This window comes from Saimiri boliviensis, chromosome 4, assembly GCF_048565385.1.
Source record: "Saimiri boliviensis isolate mSaiBol1 chromosome 4, mSaiBol1.pri, whole genome shotgun sequence".
NCBI lineage: Eukaryota > Metazoa > Chordata > Mammalia > Primates > Cebidae > Saimiri > Saimiri boliviensis.
The window spans coordinates 63,165,537-63,183,968 of record NC_133452.1 but is presented as its reverse complement, the minus strand read 5'-3'; the positions used below and the strand labels follow the sequence as shown (position 1 = coordinate 63,183,968).

The following is an 18,432-nucleotide window of genomic DNA, read 5'->3' as shown; positions in this document are numbered from 1 at the left end:
AAAAGTGGACAAAGTTAAATTTCCCATTTGCCATAATCAATATACTTACATAGTATGGTTCTGCTTCCCTTTCAGTTATTTCATCCTGATAAAGCGTGAAGCAAGTTGGAATTCGTCCAAACCACACATCTCGAAGCACATCTTTGTCATCTGTCATTCTTCCAGTGGTTAAAGCCGTACATACAGGCTAAATTCTTTTTTCAACAAAAGCCAAACTGAAAATAAAATGAAGAGCATTAGTCAGATCCTTGCAAGGATGAATGAATTTGCTAGAAAACAAAAGATTATTTAAAAAATGAATGCTATGAAGATTATCCACTTCAAAAAAAAAAAAGTGTGATCGCCAATCTTTAGAATGCAAAAAAAACAGTACTAGAAATTCTAAATACAGAGTTATTATTTAAAGGAATCAGAATACTAATTCAAAATTACATATGCAAGTAATGTTCGTTGCATATTCAAGTAATGAACCACAGTCAAAATGAAACTATACTTGCATCATTTTTCCAAGCCCAGAAGAGTCTACTGCTTATCTAAACAGAGGCTTCACCCATACCGTATGAATCCTGATAGTCCAACTCCAAAGGATCATTCTCAAAATTACCCCTGCCCCATCCAATATATTCACCTTTTCCTATTCCAGATAGTTCTTCCTCTCTTCCTGCAAAAATACTCTCCCATCTTAGAAAATATTCCTTTCACCTTAGGAAAAAATCTTTCTATAAACGCATTCCCCATTCTAAATTTCATCCTGACCACAATTTAATCCCACCAATACTTCTATTTTAATTATTATACTTCTTTTTGTAAACCTTCTACCAAAAATGGCCTTTTAAACACCTTTCTCTTTATACTATTATTCCCCTACCTAGTATGCTCCTCTCGCACCTATTCAAATTACTACTCTGCAAACCAAGCTCACAGTCTTCTGGCCACAATGAAAGAGTAAATGCTCCCATTTGGATCTCTCAGAATATTCCCTATGTCACAAATACAGCACTAGATTTGCAAAACGATATTCTAGGTATGGCATAAGGACATAGCTTTTGACCTCTGTAATATCCAACTGCCTTCCAGTGCTAATACTTTACAACTGAATAACACCACACAATGCACGACATAAGTAAATGCTGAGGTAAATACTGTTGATAATAATAAGCTGAGAGTAACTCAATACATGGCACCTGGATACTAAGATTCAGTATACTTATCCAAATAATATTTATCTTTGATAGGCAGCTAATTCATAATTTATCACAATGTATCCTGTGAAAACATTCTAAATCTTGAGTTTAGCCAAATATGATTAACACTGAATTATTGAAGTAGCTTGTTTCCCTTTTTTTTCTCTTCCACTGACCAATGCCAAGTACATTAAGACTGTCATAAATTAATTAGTCAAAGAAAGAAAAAGTTGAAGGTCAACTGGATGCAATGTCATCTACAGGTAAGTAAACTGCAAGTGCTGGAAAAAATACGTCCAACATAAAAGTACTAGGCAACAAGAACGCCGTTTCTTAAACTGCGTCCAGTGCTCTTTTCCAGCATACTCCAGTGTTTTAACTTTTATTAAACTATATCCATAAAAACAACTATTTTAAGCAAATGATATATATACATGTAAACTTCATATCATGGCACATTGAGAGGCTTCAAATTCAAACAACCATTGAGTTTCTGCATAGAGCAAAAAATTTCCAAGTTTACAAATGACACAAAATTAATTCACTGAAAATAGGAAAGACCTCACTACTTCCTGATTACATTAATAGCTTGCTCTTTTTAAAGTAAATTTACTAGTGGCAAAAAATAATGAAATCTAGGTTATGACAAATAAGTAAATCTAAAATCGAATCTGATATAAAGGTGGTATGCAGTTGTTTCTGCAGCCATGATACATCCAGTTAATCCACAGCTGCAACTGAGATTCACCTTTTGACAATGAAGAGAAAAACAATTTGAGACGAAGAGCTCCTTTACTAAAAATCTTTAAGAAACTTTAATTACAAACTTAAAGTTGAAGACACTATATTGTCACTATTGATATTATTTTTCTTATCAGAAGAAACAGATAGAAAATATAATCTAAGACAATTAATTGTTCTTCCTCCCTCGCCAAGCACTGTCCTCCTCTCAAGGAGGTATAATAATCTGATTGGTGAGATTCCAGGACACCACTTGAGCCATGTTTATTAATAGGCAGGGATCATCATAAACTAAAATATACATGTGAGTGTGGCTCCCTTCTCTCCCCTCTAGGCTGCCAGATGAGAACCCTGACCATCCTGCTCTTTCTTTCCATGACATTCTCTTCTGTTTCTCCTTTCCACATCAGGAACAGTAAAATGAATGACCAATGCTCTGTTTCTGAGTCCATTCCCAAAAGAGATACAAATATAGACTTAGGGGAAGGCAGAACACCTCAAGACTTCAACCACAGGCTTGGGTTTAAAAGTTTTATGTTCCAGCAAAGTTTACCAAAGTTCTACATTTGCCATTGTTTCTTATATGTTTGTTTTCTATTTCCTTTTTTTTTTTTTTTTTTTTTTTTGGCAAGACCTCAAGGGAAGAACTATCTCAGCCAAAGCAGCCAAAGGTATAATGTGGTAGAGTTGATACAAATTTTGCAAAACAAACCAACTCTGCAAAACAGATTTTTGAAAACTGCAAAGGAAGCTGCTTACCACCTCAAAATACACAGACCCAAATTTATAGGATCTTAAAATGTTAATCTTTCAAATATTAATGTTTACCTGTAATAAATTATATAAGAAAGCATGTTTCCAGTTAATACACTTAACTATAAAAATATGTAAGAAAAAATTGGGGATTTCCAGAAATAGTGCCTTAATGCAATAGAAAAAAAAAATTGGGGATACATGAATAAAACTAAAGGATATAAGTTTTCAATAATCCTTTTTTAAAGCGGCAATAAAACAAAACTGAACTCTTGAGAGGCACTACAGACCAAGAGTTAGAAATGTAATATGTGGAGCCAAACTGTCTGGATCCAAAACTAGCTCCACCACTTACAGTGTGACCTCAGGTAAGTCACTTTACTTCTCTATTTCTGTTTCCTCATCTGTAAAATGGGAAAACAGCACTTACCACATTGGATACATGAATTAAATTAATTACTACAGGTAAAGCATGGCCGGGCACAGTGGCTCACGCCTGTAATCCCAGCACTTTGGGAGGCCAAAGCGTGTGGATCACCTGAGGTCTGGAGTTCAAGACCAGCCTGGACAACCTGGTGAAACCCCATCTTTACTAAAAATACAAAAAGAAGCTGAGTGTGGTGGCGGGCACCTGTAATCCCAGCTACTCAGGAGGCTGAGGCAGGAGAATCACTTGAACCCAAGAGGCGGAGGTTGCAATGAGCCGAGATTGCGCCATTCCAGCCTAGGTGACAAGAGCAAAACTCCGTCTCAAAAAAAAAAAAAAAAAAAAAAAAGTAAAGAACTTGAACAAAGTCTATCATATAATATGTACTACAAAGGTTATCTACCATTATGATTTACAGAACAAAAACATGTCTCAAAAAAATTTTTAAAGCTAAAATTTAAAGACTTTAAAAACTAATAATCAAAAGTATTATATAAATAGGAATAATAGTAATAAAAAATAGCTAAAAATTTTGCAGTACACACTGCTAATATGCAATTAAGAGTCCAATATTTAATTGTTTGAAATGCATAGCTGTGTAACAGATGCTAGAAAAGTAATAATGGACTTTTAAAAACCTCAGTCACAGCCAGGCACAGTGACTCACACCTGTAATCCTAGTACTTTGGGAAGCTGAGGCGGGTGGATCACGAGGTCAAAAGATCGAGACCACCCTGGCCAACACAGTGAAACCCCATCTCTACTAAAAATGCAAAAATTATCTGGGTGTGGTGGCACGAGCCTGTAGTACAGGCTACTCGGGAGGCTGAGGCAGGAGAATTGCTTGAACCCAGGAGGAGGAGGTTGCAGTCAGCTAAGATTGTTCCACTGTACTCCTGCCTAGCAACAGAGTGAGACTCCGTCTCCAACCAAAAAAAAAAAACAAAAACAAAAACAAAAAAACCTCAGTCAATAACAAGATATAATCTCCAAATCTACTAAACATACCATACACTTACTGTCCTTTCTGTGCCTTTGCCCATGCTGGTGGTCCCCTTAACCTAAAGCAGCCTTCTCCACCATGTCTTCCAACTGAAACATCCTTTAGAACCCAGCTCAAAATAACCTTTCTTCTACACATAACTCAGGCAGAGCCCGCCTTGTTTTCTTTCGGCACCTCTACTTTTCCTCTATCCTTATAAGTTTATATCAATGGTATTTATTTGCACATCTCCTCCAGTAGACTGTAACAGATTCCCTTAGGGAAAAGAACCGTATCTCATTCATCTTTTCACCTCTAATACTTGGAATGGTATCTGGAATTCACTGGTGCTCAAAAAACACTTACTGAATTTGAATTTGTTGGAAAGACAATGTATGAATATAAAATTACAGAACCAAACAGAATCCTGAAAAATGAGGTAAGCAGATGAGACTGGATAATAAAAATTAGAAAACAGATTATATACTACTTTAAATATCAAGTAGCTCTAGAAACACTATACATTTTACATTACCTCACACTTGATACAAGCCTGTATGTTCCCATTTTACAAATTATAAATTCGAGATGAAGATGTCAGATGATTTTTTTCTAAAATCTTGTGGCTAATAAATGGCACAACCAAAATTAGAAGCCACATCCTAACTCAGATTTCTAATCTGATACTCTTTCCCTCATACTATACTGATTGCCAGCATCCCTTCCAACTCCAAAACATCCATATGTCCATGGTATAATTAAACGTTACTTTATGAGAGCTTTCATGGGGCAGGGGGGAAAGGGGTATTGGAGATACTAATATATCCAATAGTGTTCAAAGAATTTTAAAAGATGTGGAACTTGAAGAACGGGTAGAATATGGACAGGCAAAAACGTGACAAATATTCTAATAGACCAAAATAGCATCAATAAAGGTATTAAGTAGGCAGGCGCAACATATGCCAACTTTTAAGGAAATTTTGAGTTGAGAGTAATATTAATAAATAATGAAAGAGCTGATACTGTAACATGTTATAACATTATATGTGACCTTCAGGCAAGTCACTTTACTTCACTAAGCCTCAATTTCCTTACTTGTGAAATGGAATTAATATTACCCAAGTCACAAGGTTGTTCCGGGAAAAAAAAAAATCCATAAAGTATTTGATACAATAATGGACACATGGTAAGTGCTAAGAAATGCAAGCAATTATTATTCCTCTAATGTCAAATCTGTAAATGTAAAATGAGACTAGACCATGAAGCATACCAAACAGAAGACTGGGGGCAATCTCAATTTCATCCACCAGTCCTACAGTGCCTACAGGTTTTAGAATGATAAAATAAAAACAACTACCTGGTAGCAGCACACAAAAGGAGAGCCTTGAGTCAGAGAGGCTAGCCAGGAAGAAATTTCAGCAACTAAGGCAAAAAGTAATGAGTGTCTGACCTAGAGAGGTAGTTGTGGACTGGTAAAAAATAGATGAGTCTTTCCAAGGAAGAAAGAGAAGTTGGTGAAAAATGATTGAGGGATAAAGAACAAGGGCAGAGAAGATTTAGAAGTTGACAGCATGCAAAATACAGTAAGGTAGTTAAGGGGCTTTGAAATCAGACTGACATGGGTTTCAACCCTGATTTCCACCTATTAGTGTGTCTTGGACAACAAAACCATCCTCTTTGAATCTCGTATTTGTAAAATGAAGGTAACTGTAATTTTCACAGGGCTGTTATGTGTTTAGCACATTTGGTAACCACTCAATAAACAATGTATCTTTCAGTACACAGTTTCCTCATATTTCCATGGCTCCTCTGCTTTAACACTCTTTCCTTCTTTTGGCCAACTCTTTTATCCTCTCTGGGTCAACTCTTAAGAGTCAGCTTAATATCAGCTCCTTGGGAAGCTTTCCCCTAAGCAGCCTCCAGTCTAATTACTACTACTATTTTTTTTTTGAGACAGAGTCTTGCTCCATCACCCGGCTGGAGTGCAGTGGCACAATCTCAGCGCACAGCAAACTCCGCCTCTCAGGCTCAAGCGATTCTCCTGCCTCAGCCTCCCAAGTAGCTGGACTACAAGCACGCGCCACCACGCCTGGCTAATTTTTGCATTTTTAGTAGAGATGGGGTTTCATCATGTTGGCCAGAATGGTCTCTATCCCCTGACCTTGTGATCCGTCTGCCTAGCGCCTGCCTTGGCCTCCCAAAGTGCTAGGATTACAGGCGTGAGCTACCTCACCTAGCTCTTATTACTTCCATAATAGCAGGCACTACCATGCAATGCAGTTATCTGTTTATCTTATCTGTCTCCTGCGCCTCCCCATATTGAACTGGGAGTTCTTTGCCAGTGAAATTGAGTCATATGTACTTTCTTATCACCAATAATATTACAGTGAGCACACAGCAGGCTTTGAAATTTTTGTTAATGGGGAAAATATATACATATATTAATCTAGCTACTTAAGAAATTTTCTCCCTAAACTCCCTTCCAAATTAGTACAGTCGTGCTTTAAATTCAGCATATTTTGTTATTTTAGAAAGATTTTCCATCTCCTACATATACTACACCATCATCACCATCCATCCAATTTCAAGGAAATATCTTGGAAATAAAGAAATTCCAACCCGTGATGCAATCTACTAGAAGTAAGTTTCTTGAAGGCAGGGCTATACTTGACTATTCTATTTTCTGCATCTAGTTCAGAGCCTGGGACAGAGTAGGTGCCCAAACCAACGACATCTGTTAATCAATCAGTCATTCAGTAAATGGAATGGTGTGGTAACAATATAATGCACAACTAACAGTTTCTTCCACTCTACACACCAAGAAAGACTAACCTACCACCTGAAGTAATTTTCATTGACAAAACCCCCAACTACCTAGAAATATCAAATACTTACTAGACTAAGCGTGTAAACATCAAAAAATAATAATCTATGCTGGCTGATCTTCCTTTAAATTCATAAACACTAACCTCAAAACCAGGCCCTTAGTACTGCCTAGAGTTCTTACTTTTCCCTAGCCCATTTATTCTCCCACTTTCCCAGATCACTGTGCCATACTTTCTCCTCCCTCAAATGTTCACTTCTTCTTCCTCCTCCTCCTCCTCTCTCTCTCTCTCTCTCTCTCTCAGCTAATGGCCTTGCTTTCTATTTCCTTCTATCCTGTTACCGTGAATCAGTGATTCTCAACAGGAATTTTACCAAATAGCCCCACCCTGGGAGGCAGGAAATTTTGTAAATCTCTCCAAACTCTAAAAGTTGAAATGCTACAGGACTCAGTCCTTGAACCACTCCTTTGGAGATCTCTCACATGATTTTAAATACCACTTATACGTTTACGCTCCCACATTTTTATCTTCCGTCCAGACTTCTCTTTTGAACTGGCTGGCTTTACATACACATATGACATTTCCATTTAGAAATTTAACATATACAAAACCAAAAACCATTTCAGATCCTCCTCTCTCCTATCACTATCACTCTGTGGTCTTTTCTATTTCACAAAGTCGGAAAGTCCTCTTTTTTTTTTTTTTTTTTTTTTAAGTGACAGGGTTTCACTGTCACCCAGGATGGACTACAGTGACAGGATCATGGGTCACTGTAAACTTAAGCTCAAGAAGGTCAAGTGATCTTCCCCTCCCATCTCAGCCTCCCACATAGCTAGAACTACAGCCAGCTAATTTTTAATTTTTTTTGTAGAGACAGGGTCTCGTTATGTTGCCCAGGCTAGTGATTCTCCCAAAGTTGGTATTACAAGCATGAGCCACCATGCCTGGCCAAGTTCTATTCTTTAGTTGCTCAGTCCGTAACCCTTGGAATCATCCTTGACCCTTCTTCCACCTACTTGCTTTAAAATGTCTAGAATCTGTTCATTTCGCACTACCTCCACTATTACTACCCTGATTCAAGTCACCTTGACCCTTAACCTGGATAAATGCAATGGCCTACTAACAGCTCTCACTATTTCTGCATCTGCTGCATACAGACAACACAGCAATCAGATCTTTTAAAACACAAGTTAGACCAAAATTACTCCTTATTCAAAATCCAACTCATTCTAAGTACAAACTAAAGTTCTTATAAATTCCTACACGGCCCCAAATGACTTGGCCCCATTTCCACCTAAGTATCCACTACTTCTTTCCCTCCTGTTCATCCTTTTCCAGCCAAACTAGCTAGTACACTCCTGTCTCTGGGATTCTGTGGTAGCTCTTTCCAAGTGGCACCCTTTATCACCTTTAGGCCTCCACATTAATATCATCTTTCCTATGGCCACCACTCCCATCTCTTGGGCATTCCCTATATCCCTTCATTGCTTTATTTTTTTCTCTAGCACTTTCCACCACTTGACATATACAGTTGGCCCTCCATACCCATGGGTTCTTTGTCCTTGTATTCAACTAATCATGGATGAAAAAATATTCAGGGAAGAAAAAAAGGTCAGTACTGAACATGTATAGACTCTTTTGTCATTATTCCCTAAACAATACACTATAACAACTATTTATACAGCATTTACGTTGTATTGGGCATTATGAGTAATCTAGAGTTGAGTTAAAGATAGGAGGACGTGCATAGGTCATCTGCAACACTACGCTATTTTATAACAGGGACTTGAACATCTGAGGACTCTGGTATCCAAGGGAGGTCCTGGAACCAATTTCCCACAGATACCAAGCGATAGGAAAGACTGTACTTTAATTTTTTTATCAATGTCTCCTCACCCCATCCCCAAAGTGGAACTTCATTATGGCAGGGATTTTTATTCTTCTGTTCACTGTTTCATTTACTGTTTTATCCAGTCCCTAACACATAGGAGGTACTTAGTTTGGAGGAAATTAATGAAATAAACACACACTTGAGGTGTGCGCACTATTCTAAAAACCCATATCCATACAGTTCCATTCTGTTCATTTCTACCAAATTTAAAAATTAATGAAATAAACACACACTTGAGGTGTGCGCACTATTCTAAAAACCCATATCCATACAGTTCCATTCTGTTCATTTCTACCTAATTTTAAGTAGTATTTCTTTGAAGATCAAAGCACAAGCTTACATCTGGTGTAAAATTCCTCTCAGTTACTGCCCTCAGCCCAACATCCTTATTTTCAAATTCAAAATTCAACCAGAAACTGACTCCCTCTATGGAAATCACAAAGTTCAGTTCAGAGCCAACTATCCAGTTTCAAGGTCTCAGAAATTTAACAAGCCAATTTTGGAAGGCTTTGGAAGTTCAGCTACTGTCTGATAAGTCTCCGGGTTCTGATTGCTCAAGACATGCTGTGCCTCCTCACCCCTCAGAAAAATCTAGAATCAATACCGTTTCCTAGGCTCCTCAAGTTCAGGATAATTTTAAAATAACCCAAAGCACAAATGAAGTACGTAAAAGTGTCTTGCCAACAGAAAACGTCTTTGGTAGCACTAAATATTATCATCAAAATGAGACAAGGAATATCCTAACAAGATAAATTGTCTGTAGGACATACCCACTGAGTTTGGACAGATTCGCACTGCACTGTGCAGTAACCAAGGTTTAAAAAACTGTTCCACGAAAAATTCAGGTCCTGAGCTGAACTCTGGAGCCTGCGACTAGGCTCTCGCTTTCCTACCTTAAGAAGCAACAGACAGATACCCCAAGAGAGACCTCACAGGCCACACCCGCCAACCAGCCTCCGGGCTCCGGGGGCGGCGTCTCGCCAACCCCACCTCTGCCCAGAGGAACCACCTTCACCCGCCATAGCCGCCGGGCGGGCGCTCCTCCAGGCAGCTACTCACCCCTCCTTCCTACCACACCTACCTGGCCCCTCCCCAGCCCTCCTCCTCCAGAAATTTCCTCACACTAGGGGACACACACACGTACCCTACCCGAAGCGATGGCTCCTCCTTCCGGCTCCCCGCACCGGTGGGGACGCCTGGATCCCGGACTCCGGTGGGGCGGCCGGGCAGATTGCCCGCCTGACACACTGTCCTGCGGGTACGCGGCAGCAGGACTCCAGGAAGCCCGCGCAGCCGCAAAAAGCACTGGCGCGGAGGTCGGAGCCGAACCCGGCTGCACTTCCGCCCTCTGGTATCCAGCGAATACAACCGGCAGCGCCGCGGAGCCCTGGAAGCGCACCGCAAGTCCAGTCACCCTCGGCGCCCGGAGATGACGTCACGAGACCCCACGTGGCCCGAACTCCGCCCTTAGTGTTCTCCCCAACCCCGCTAGGAGGCCTGAGCCGCTCTTGAGCATGCGCCAACGGAGCAGCGCGCTGGAACTCGGGGCTTTGAACTTGAACTTCATAGCTTCTACTTTCTGGGAGTCTCGCGTCAAAGCGTAGTCATTGGGGCCTGGGGAGGTTAATGTAACAGTTCCATAAGAACAGTTTTTAAAATACTGAAACACTGCCTCCCTAAAGCTTCATCGCAACATCCCTTTCTTCCTGGCATCACACCACAGTATTAATAAAAACATTAGTTTTCAAAGTATTTGCCCGTCCATTTTCTCATTTGATCTTCTCTACTTTGTTAAAACCGCGGCAGGCATTAATAGCCGAATTTAACAGAAGACCATGTAAGTACTGAATCCTCCCACCAATCCAAGAGTACGTATCTTTATCTTACTGTTTGTGAAAATAGTTAGTAAACTTACTAATAAAGAATGTTTGAATTGGCTCTTTCCAGAAGTCTTGCCGGGCATTTAAGGTTTTTCTCTTAATTACACATGCCCTAAAGCCATGCATGTTAAGTAAGTACTGTGCTGAGATTCAAAACAGGGTATTGATAATTGCTAAGATAAGGAAAACTCTAGTAGTAGCACAGGTTTCTTTTACAAAGAAAAATCTTCTTGGAATCAAACTAAGTACAATTATTTTCAAATGGTAAATTACAGTCCCTTAGTGGGTATCTAAATCAAGTTAGGGAAACATGACCAGCATCTTTTTAAATGAAATAAAATATAAAGTACTAGCATGCTTCACACATGTAAAGGATAAATATTGTTTCCTAAATTTTTTACTTCAGTGTATATGTAGTGTACACTGGATAAAAATGTGAAATACATTTCTTAGTAAGGGTAGCAGTCAGAAAAGTTTGAAAGCCACAGTTTTGGTCTTCTTCACCTATTCCATGCAGAAATCCTCACTACAGTGTCCCCAGTAAACAGTCACTAGCCTCTAAGAAAGCTCATGGGATGACGATGCCTCACCTTCCCAACCAAAAGTATATAAAATTTCCATTAAAATGTATCAAATAAGAGGATAAATTGAGGGGTGCATAGCTGGAAAAATATGTGCTTAACCAAGTACAATAAAATATAGCGGTAGAATCTGAGTTGGTAGGTTCATTGTAAAAGGGCATTCACTGTACAATTTGTTCAACTTTACTGTGTGTTCAACATTTTTTCCTAACAAAATGTTGGGACCAGGCACAGTGGCTCATGCCTGTAATCTAAGCACTTTGGGAGGATCAGGTAGGAGGATAACTTGAGCCCAGGAGTTCAAGACCAGCATGCACAACATAGCAAGACCCCATCTCTACAAAAAACACAAAAATTAGGAGGGCGTGGTAGTATACTCCCAGCTACTTCAGTGGTTGAGGAAGGAGGATCACTTGAGTCCAGGATGTCAAGGTTGTAGTGAGCTATTATTTTATCACTGCAGTCTGGATGACAGAGGGAGACCCTGTCTCAAAAAATAAAAATAAAAATAAAATAAATAAAGCATTGGGGAGAAACATGTATGAAGAAACCCAATAGGTGAAAGGTGATTATTTGACTTAAAATTCAACTTCCTGTGACTTTTATAAATTAACCTTGTTTTCTTCCTTTCTCCCACTGTTCTTCTCTCTTCCTCATCGATCTACAACATTCAACAGAAATAACTAACTCCTCTTCTAAAAGACAGCATTTCAATATGAAAATTGCTCTTGTGCCCTGTAATGAGCTCAGGGATAAATGTTATCATTTCTTTCAGCCAATCTTCACATGCCATATCTCTCCTCTGGATATGGTCCAGTTATCAGTGTTCCTACTATACAGTTGTTGCACTCTTTTCTATGTGATGATGGTGCTCCTTACGCAGAAATTTGGAAATTGGAAATAAGGGGAATTTTACGTTCGTTCTCTGTAATTTCCATTTTTGAACATTATGCCTTCTCTCCAAATCAGTGGCACTATAAATTTTTAATTTTTTTTTTTCTATGAAGGTAACTTTTAAAGAGCTCTTTTTGGTTGGCCTTACCATTTCCTCCAAGCTTTAGCTTATTGGGGGTGACTCTCAGGCAGCCTTTGATTTGTGCAAACTTGTTTATAAAGTCCTCTTTTCAACAAAAGTCAAATACACAAATCCTCCAAAATTCTGGTTTAAAAGAGAGACTCCAAAGAAGTCTTCGTTAATCAATTGCTCTCTTTTCTTTTCACTGTAATAGTTTGTAGTTTTAAAGTCTGGCTTTTATTTTTGCACATCTCACAATTTGCAAGACTCAAAGCTGTGGCATCATAACTTTATTCTAAATTTATTTAAATCTGCTTTCCTAAAATTTAAGTTATCTCGACTGCCTCCATGAACTCTAACCATCACTGGTTATCATGCTCTTACTTCCTGACTGAAGGTCTCATTCTGCTCTCCTTTATCTCTGTCCTGTTGGTTTCAGAGGATGATTGAAGCCTAATTTAATTCTTCTATTAATACTTCAACTTAGTTTACATCCATCACCCTGTCATCTACATTAGGTATTTCTCCTAATACTATCCCTCCCCAAGCCCTGACACCTTGCTATTCCTCCCCCTACCCACTCCTGCACCCCAGGCCCTGGTGTGTGATATTCCCCTCCCTGTGTCCATGTGTTCTCATTGTTCAACAGCCATTTATGAGAACATGTGATGTTTGGTTTTCTGCTCTTGTGTCAGTTTTCTGAGAATGATGGTTTCCAGTTTCATCTATGTCCCTGCAAAGGACATGAACTCATCCTGTTTTGTGACTGCATAGTATTCCATGGTATATTTGTACCACATTTTCTTTATCCAGTCTATCATTGATGGGCATTTGGGTTGGTTCCAAGTCTTTGCTACTGTGAAGAGTGCTGCAATAAACATACGTGTGCATGTGTCTTCATAATAGAATGATTTATAAACCTTTGGGTATATACCCAGGAATGAGATTGCTGGGTCAAATGGTATTTCTATTTCTAGATCCTTGAGGAATCGCCACACATTCTTCTACAATGGCTGAATTAATTTACACTCCCACCAACAGTGTAAAAGTGTTCCTATTTCTCCACATCCTCTCCAGCATCCATTGTCTCCTGATTTTTTAATGATCCCCATTCTAACTGGCATGAGGTGGTATCTCAATGTGGTTTTGATTTGCATTTCTCTATGACCAGTGATGATGAGCTTTTTTCCATATGTTTGTTGGCTGCATAAATGTCTTCTTTTGAGAAGTGTCTGTTCATATCCCCTGCCTACTTTTTGATGGGGATGGCTAATTTCTTCTTTCCGCCTAGCTTCCTTTCCTTGCTGCCCTGCCTTGCTCTTCAAAATCCAACAGTATCAAATATCTTGTAAGACTTCTGTGCACTAAGGCTATGCCATGCTTCTATGACTTTGTTGCTGTGGTCCCTGCTGCCTGGAACAATATCCCCAGCCCCAGCCCCATCACCACGTTCTTTCTTCTTCACTTGCCACACACCACTCGTTTTTAAGACTCAGTTCACGTTTTGGGAAGTTTTTCCTGACCCACCCAATTTGGGTGTGTTGGTCCTCATAGTTTCCTTAGTCAGTTTTTGATTACCAATGCCCAGGCCTAATGCCTGGCATTTATTAAGTGTTTGTCAAAGTAAACTAAGCTGAACATGTACTCTCTTCCAGGATTCCTATCAGTTTTACCTCATCATCTAAATTGTTCCTCATAGCTTAGAGTTTAGGTAGAAATTGATCATTTTCTTTGTTACTTCATCAATGTCTGAGGGAGAAAATCAGCCAGGCAAGTTGAAAGTAATTGAGCTGCACTGCCATTAGCAGAGTGGGTCTCCAGCAGTCACTAGCAGTTAAAGTTTTCCACCGTCATCATATCCTATCTCAGTGCCAGTTTTATGATCTGTTCCATCTGGCTGCACACTCTGCAGTGTATTCCCAGAACACAACCACACTTCTGTTCCTCTACCCTTTCATCCCTACTCAAATGATACCTCTCCCCTGCTAGAATGGAGACTCCTAGAAAGCTGGCATGAATTCCTATATAAAAAGCCTACAAACGGGAGTTCCACAGGCTGGAACTCAACTACTTGTGTGGTTGCTGTTAACATATATTAACCCACTTCAGCATACAAAATGTGATATGAATGTGCTAGTATATAAGCTTCAGTTTTACTAACACAAACGGAGAATTCCAGGCTCCCATGATGGTCAGGCAGCAACATATTAGAAAGATCACACTTCGGGATCACATATCACAAGGACATCTATTATCACCATCTTATCTACATCATGTGGTTGCTAATTAGCATAGTGAACGTCAGAGATGGGTTTTTATTTTTGGCTTGCTCAAAAGTATGATAAATCTTAAAAATAAGATGCCACATATGAAATTAGCAAAATTTAAAATATATGGGATTTGGGTTGGGCACTGTGGCTCGTGCCTGTAATCCCAGCACTTTGGGAGGCTGAGGCAGGCAGATCACTTGAGGTCAGGAGTTCCAGACCAGCCTGAGCAGCATGGTAAAACCCCATCTGTACCAAAAATACAGAAAATTAGCAGGGCTTGGCAGTACATGCCTGTAGTCCCAGCTACTTGGGAGGCCAAGGCATGAGAATCGCTTGAGCCTGGGTGGCAGAGGTTGCAGTTAGCCGAGATCGTGCCACTGCACTCCAGCCTGGGTGACAGAGTAAGACTCTGTCTCAAAAATAAATGAATAAATAAATTTAAATACACTTTAGCTGCTTCTGAAGTGTGGTCTTTCTAATGTGTTGCTGCCTGACCACCGCCGAAGCATAACAGAGGCATACGTCATTATACAGTGGTTCACCTTATTGCTCTTGGCAGAGAGTGTGTTTTTTACAAATTGAAGGTTAGTGGCAACCTTGCGTCGGGCAAGTCTATTGGTGCTGTTTTTCCAACAGCATGTGCTTACTTCATGTCTCTGTCACATTTTGGCAATTCTCCCAATACTTCAAACGTTTATAGCTGTGGTGGTGATCTGGAATCAGTGGTCTTTGACATAACTATAGTAATTGTTTGGGGGCACTATGAACCACATCCATGTAAGATGGTGAACTTAACTGATAAATGTGTGTGTTCTGACTGCTAAGCCCACTAGCCCTTCCCCTGTCTCTTTCCCTCTCCTCTGGCCTCCCTATTCCCTGAGACATTACAGTATTGAAATTAGGCCAATTAATAACTCTATAATGGCCTATAATGGCATCTAAGTGTCAGGTAAAAGGGGAAAAAAAGGCACATCTCTCACTTTAAGTCAAAAACTAGTAATGACTAAACTTAGTGACGAAGGCATGTCAAAAGCTGGGACAGGCCTCTTGGGCTAAACAGCCAAATTATGAATGCAAAATAGTTCTTGACAGAAATAAAAGTGCTGCCCCAGTGAACACACAAATGGTAAGAAAGCAAAACAGCTTCATTGCTGATAGGGAAAAAGTTTGAATGGTCTGGATAGAAGATTGAGCCAGCCATGACATTCCCTTAAGCCAAAGCCTATCCAGAGCAACGCCCTAACTCTTCAATTCTATGAAAGTTAAGAGAGATGTGGAAGCTGCAGAAGAAACACTGGAAGCTAGCAGAGGTTTGTTCATGAGGTTTAAGGAAAGGAGCCATCTCCATAATATAAAAGTCCGAGGTAATGCAGTAACTGCTGATACAGAAGCTGCAAGCAAGTTACCCAGAAGACCTAGCTAAAATCATTGATGAAGGTGGCTACACTAAACAAGAGATTTTCAGTATAGACAAAACAGCCTTCTAATTAGAAGATGCCATCTGGGATGTCCATAGCTAGAGAGGAGAAGTCAATGCCTGGCTTCAAAGAACAGGCTGACTCTCTTGTTAGAGGCTAATGCTGCTGGTGACTTTAATTGGAGCCAATGTTTATTTGCCAGTCTGAAAATCCCAGGACTCTTACAAATTATGCTAAATCTATTCTGCTTGTGCTCTAGAAATGGAACACAAAGCCTGGATGACAGCACACCTGTTTATAGCACGATGTACTGATTTTAAGCCCACTATTGAGACCTGCTGCTCAGGAAAAAAGATTCCTTCAGAATATTATTACTCATTGATAGTCTACACAGTCACCCAAGAGCTCTGATGAAAATGTACAAGGAGATTAATGTTGTTTTCATGCCTGCTAACAAAACATTCATTCTTCAGCCCATGGATCAAGGAGTAATTTTGACTTTCAAATCTTATTGTTTAAGAAATACATTTTTTTTTAAAGGCAATAGCTGCCATAGATCATGATTCCTCTGATGGAGCTGGCAAAGTAAATTGAAAATATTCCAGAAAGGATTCATTATTCTAGATTCCATTAAGAGCATTTGTAGGCCAGGTGCGGTGGCTCACTCCTGTAATCCCAACACTTTGGGAGGCTGAGGCAGGAGGATTGCTTGAGCCCAGGAGTTTGAGACCAGCCTGGGCAACATAACGAGACACCATCTCCAGAAGTAATAAAAAAGTTAGCCAGGTGTGGTGGCATGTACCTGTGGTCCCAGCTAGTCAGGAGGCTGAGATGAGAGGAACACTTAAGCCTAGGTGGTTGAAGCTACAGCGAGCTGTGATCTGCACTCCAGCAACCTGGGTGGTAGAGTAAGACCCTGTCTCAAAACAAAACAAAGCAAAGCAAAGCAAAACAAAACAAAACAAAACAAAACAAAACAAAACAAAAGAACATTTGTGATTCATAGGAGGAAGTAAAAATGTTGTTAATATTAACAAGAGTCTGGCAGAAGTTGATTCCAATCATCAAATATGACTTGGAGAGGTTCAAGACGTCACTGCAGATGTGGTGGAAATAGCAATAACTATAATTAGAAGTGAACCTGAAGATGTGACTGAATTACTGCAATCTCATAATAAAATTTTAACAGATGAGGAGCTACACCTTATGGGTAAACAAAGAAAATGGTTTCTTGAGATAGAATCTACTCTGAACAAGAAAAAAACAAACAGCAACAACGAAAGAATCTACTCCTGGTGAAGATGCTGTGAACATTGTTGAAATGACAACGAAGGATTTAGAATATTCCATAAACTTAGCTGATAAAGCAGCAACAGAGTTTGAGAGGACTGACTCCAGTTTTGAAAAAAGTTCTAGTGTGAGTAAAATGCTATCAAACAGCATCACATGCTGCAGAGAAATCTTTCATGAAGAGCCAGTTAATGTGGTAATCTTCATTGTCTTATTTAAGCAATTGTTGCAGCCATCCCAAACTTCAGCAACCACAACCCTGATCAGTCAGCAGCCGTTAGCATTGAGGCGAGACCCTCTAACAGCAAAAAGATTACCACTCACTGAAGGCTCAAAAGATGGTTAGCATTTTTAGCAATAAAGTATACATATTTTTTGAGACAGGGTCTCTCTCTGTTGCCTAAGCTGGAGTGCAGTGGCATGATCATGGCTCACTGTAGCCCTGATCTCCCAGGCTCAAGTGATCCACCTGCCTTAGCCTTCCAAGTAGCTGGGACCACAGGGACATGCCACTATGCTTGGCTAATTTTTCATTATTCTGTAGAGATGGGGTCTTGCTATGTGGCCCAGGCCGGCCACATAGTAATTTTTAAAATTAATAATTTCTAGGTTCAAGCGATCCTCCCACCTCAGCCTCCCAAAGTGTTAGGATTACAGGCATGAGCATTTTTAAATAAAGGTATATACATTGTTTTTCAGACAATACTATTGCACACTAAATAGACTACACTACAGTACCTATAGTATAAACATTAATTTTTATATGCATTGGAAAACCAAAGATTTTGTGTTACTCACTTTTTAGCACTCTTTATTTTATTGCAAGGGTCTGAAACCAAACCCTCAATATCTTCAAACTATGCCTGTATATATTTTAAAAATCACAATTTGGAGCGGCTTTTCTGTGACTACCATGTGGACTATACAACACCATGTGAAATTCTATCACTTTACAGATAAAATGCAGGGTTCCATTGAAAAATAGCATGTTATAAGACTCTGTATGTATGACTCCAGTTACTGTGTCTCCTCTACCTGTCTACACAGATGGATTCCATAGCGTTAAATTAAAGAAATATGCCAAATATTTTTTAGAGATATGTATACACTCATAACTATTACACATTTGTGTTCTAATTTTTCATCCTATAAATTAATATTGTCTTTAAAAATGT

General features: G+C 39.5%; 1 protein-coding gene across 6 annotated transcripts in view; it reads right to left on the bottom strand.

Annotated features, from left to right (window-relative positions):
• The window catches only part of ATG5 (autophagy related 5), a 123,133-nt gene extending 112,901 nt beyond the window's left edge, over positions 1 to 10,232 (bottom strand). For 3 of the 6 annotated variants that reach the window (XM_003935926.4, XM_010346440.3, XM_074397657.1), the window contains exons 1-2: positions 9,948 to 10,232; positions 50 to 215 (exon numbers count right to left, since the gene is read on the bottom strand). In XM_003935926.4, the coding sequence (XP_003935975.1) occupies positions 50 to 157 (108 nt within the window). In that variant the 5' untranslated portion in view covers positions 158 to 215; positions 9,948 to 10,232. Of the gene's footprint in view, positions 1 to 49; positions 216 to 9,696; positions 9,862 to 9,947 lie in introns of those variants that run through there. The other 3 variants (XM_039467725.2, XM_074397655.1, XM_010346438.3) reach the window with 3 other exon arrangements.
• Positions 10,233 to 18,432: the final 8,200 nt, after the last annotated feature.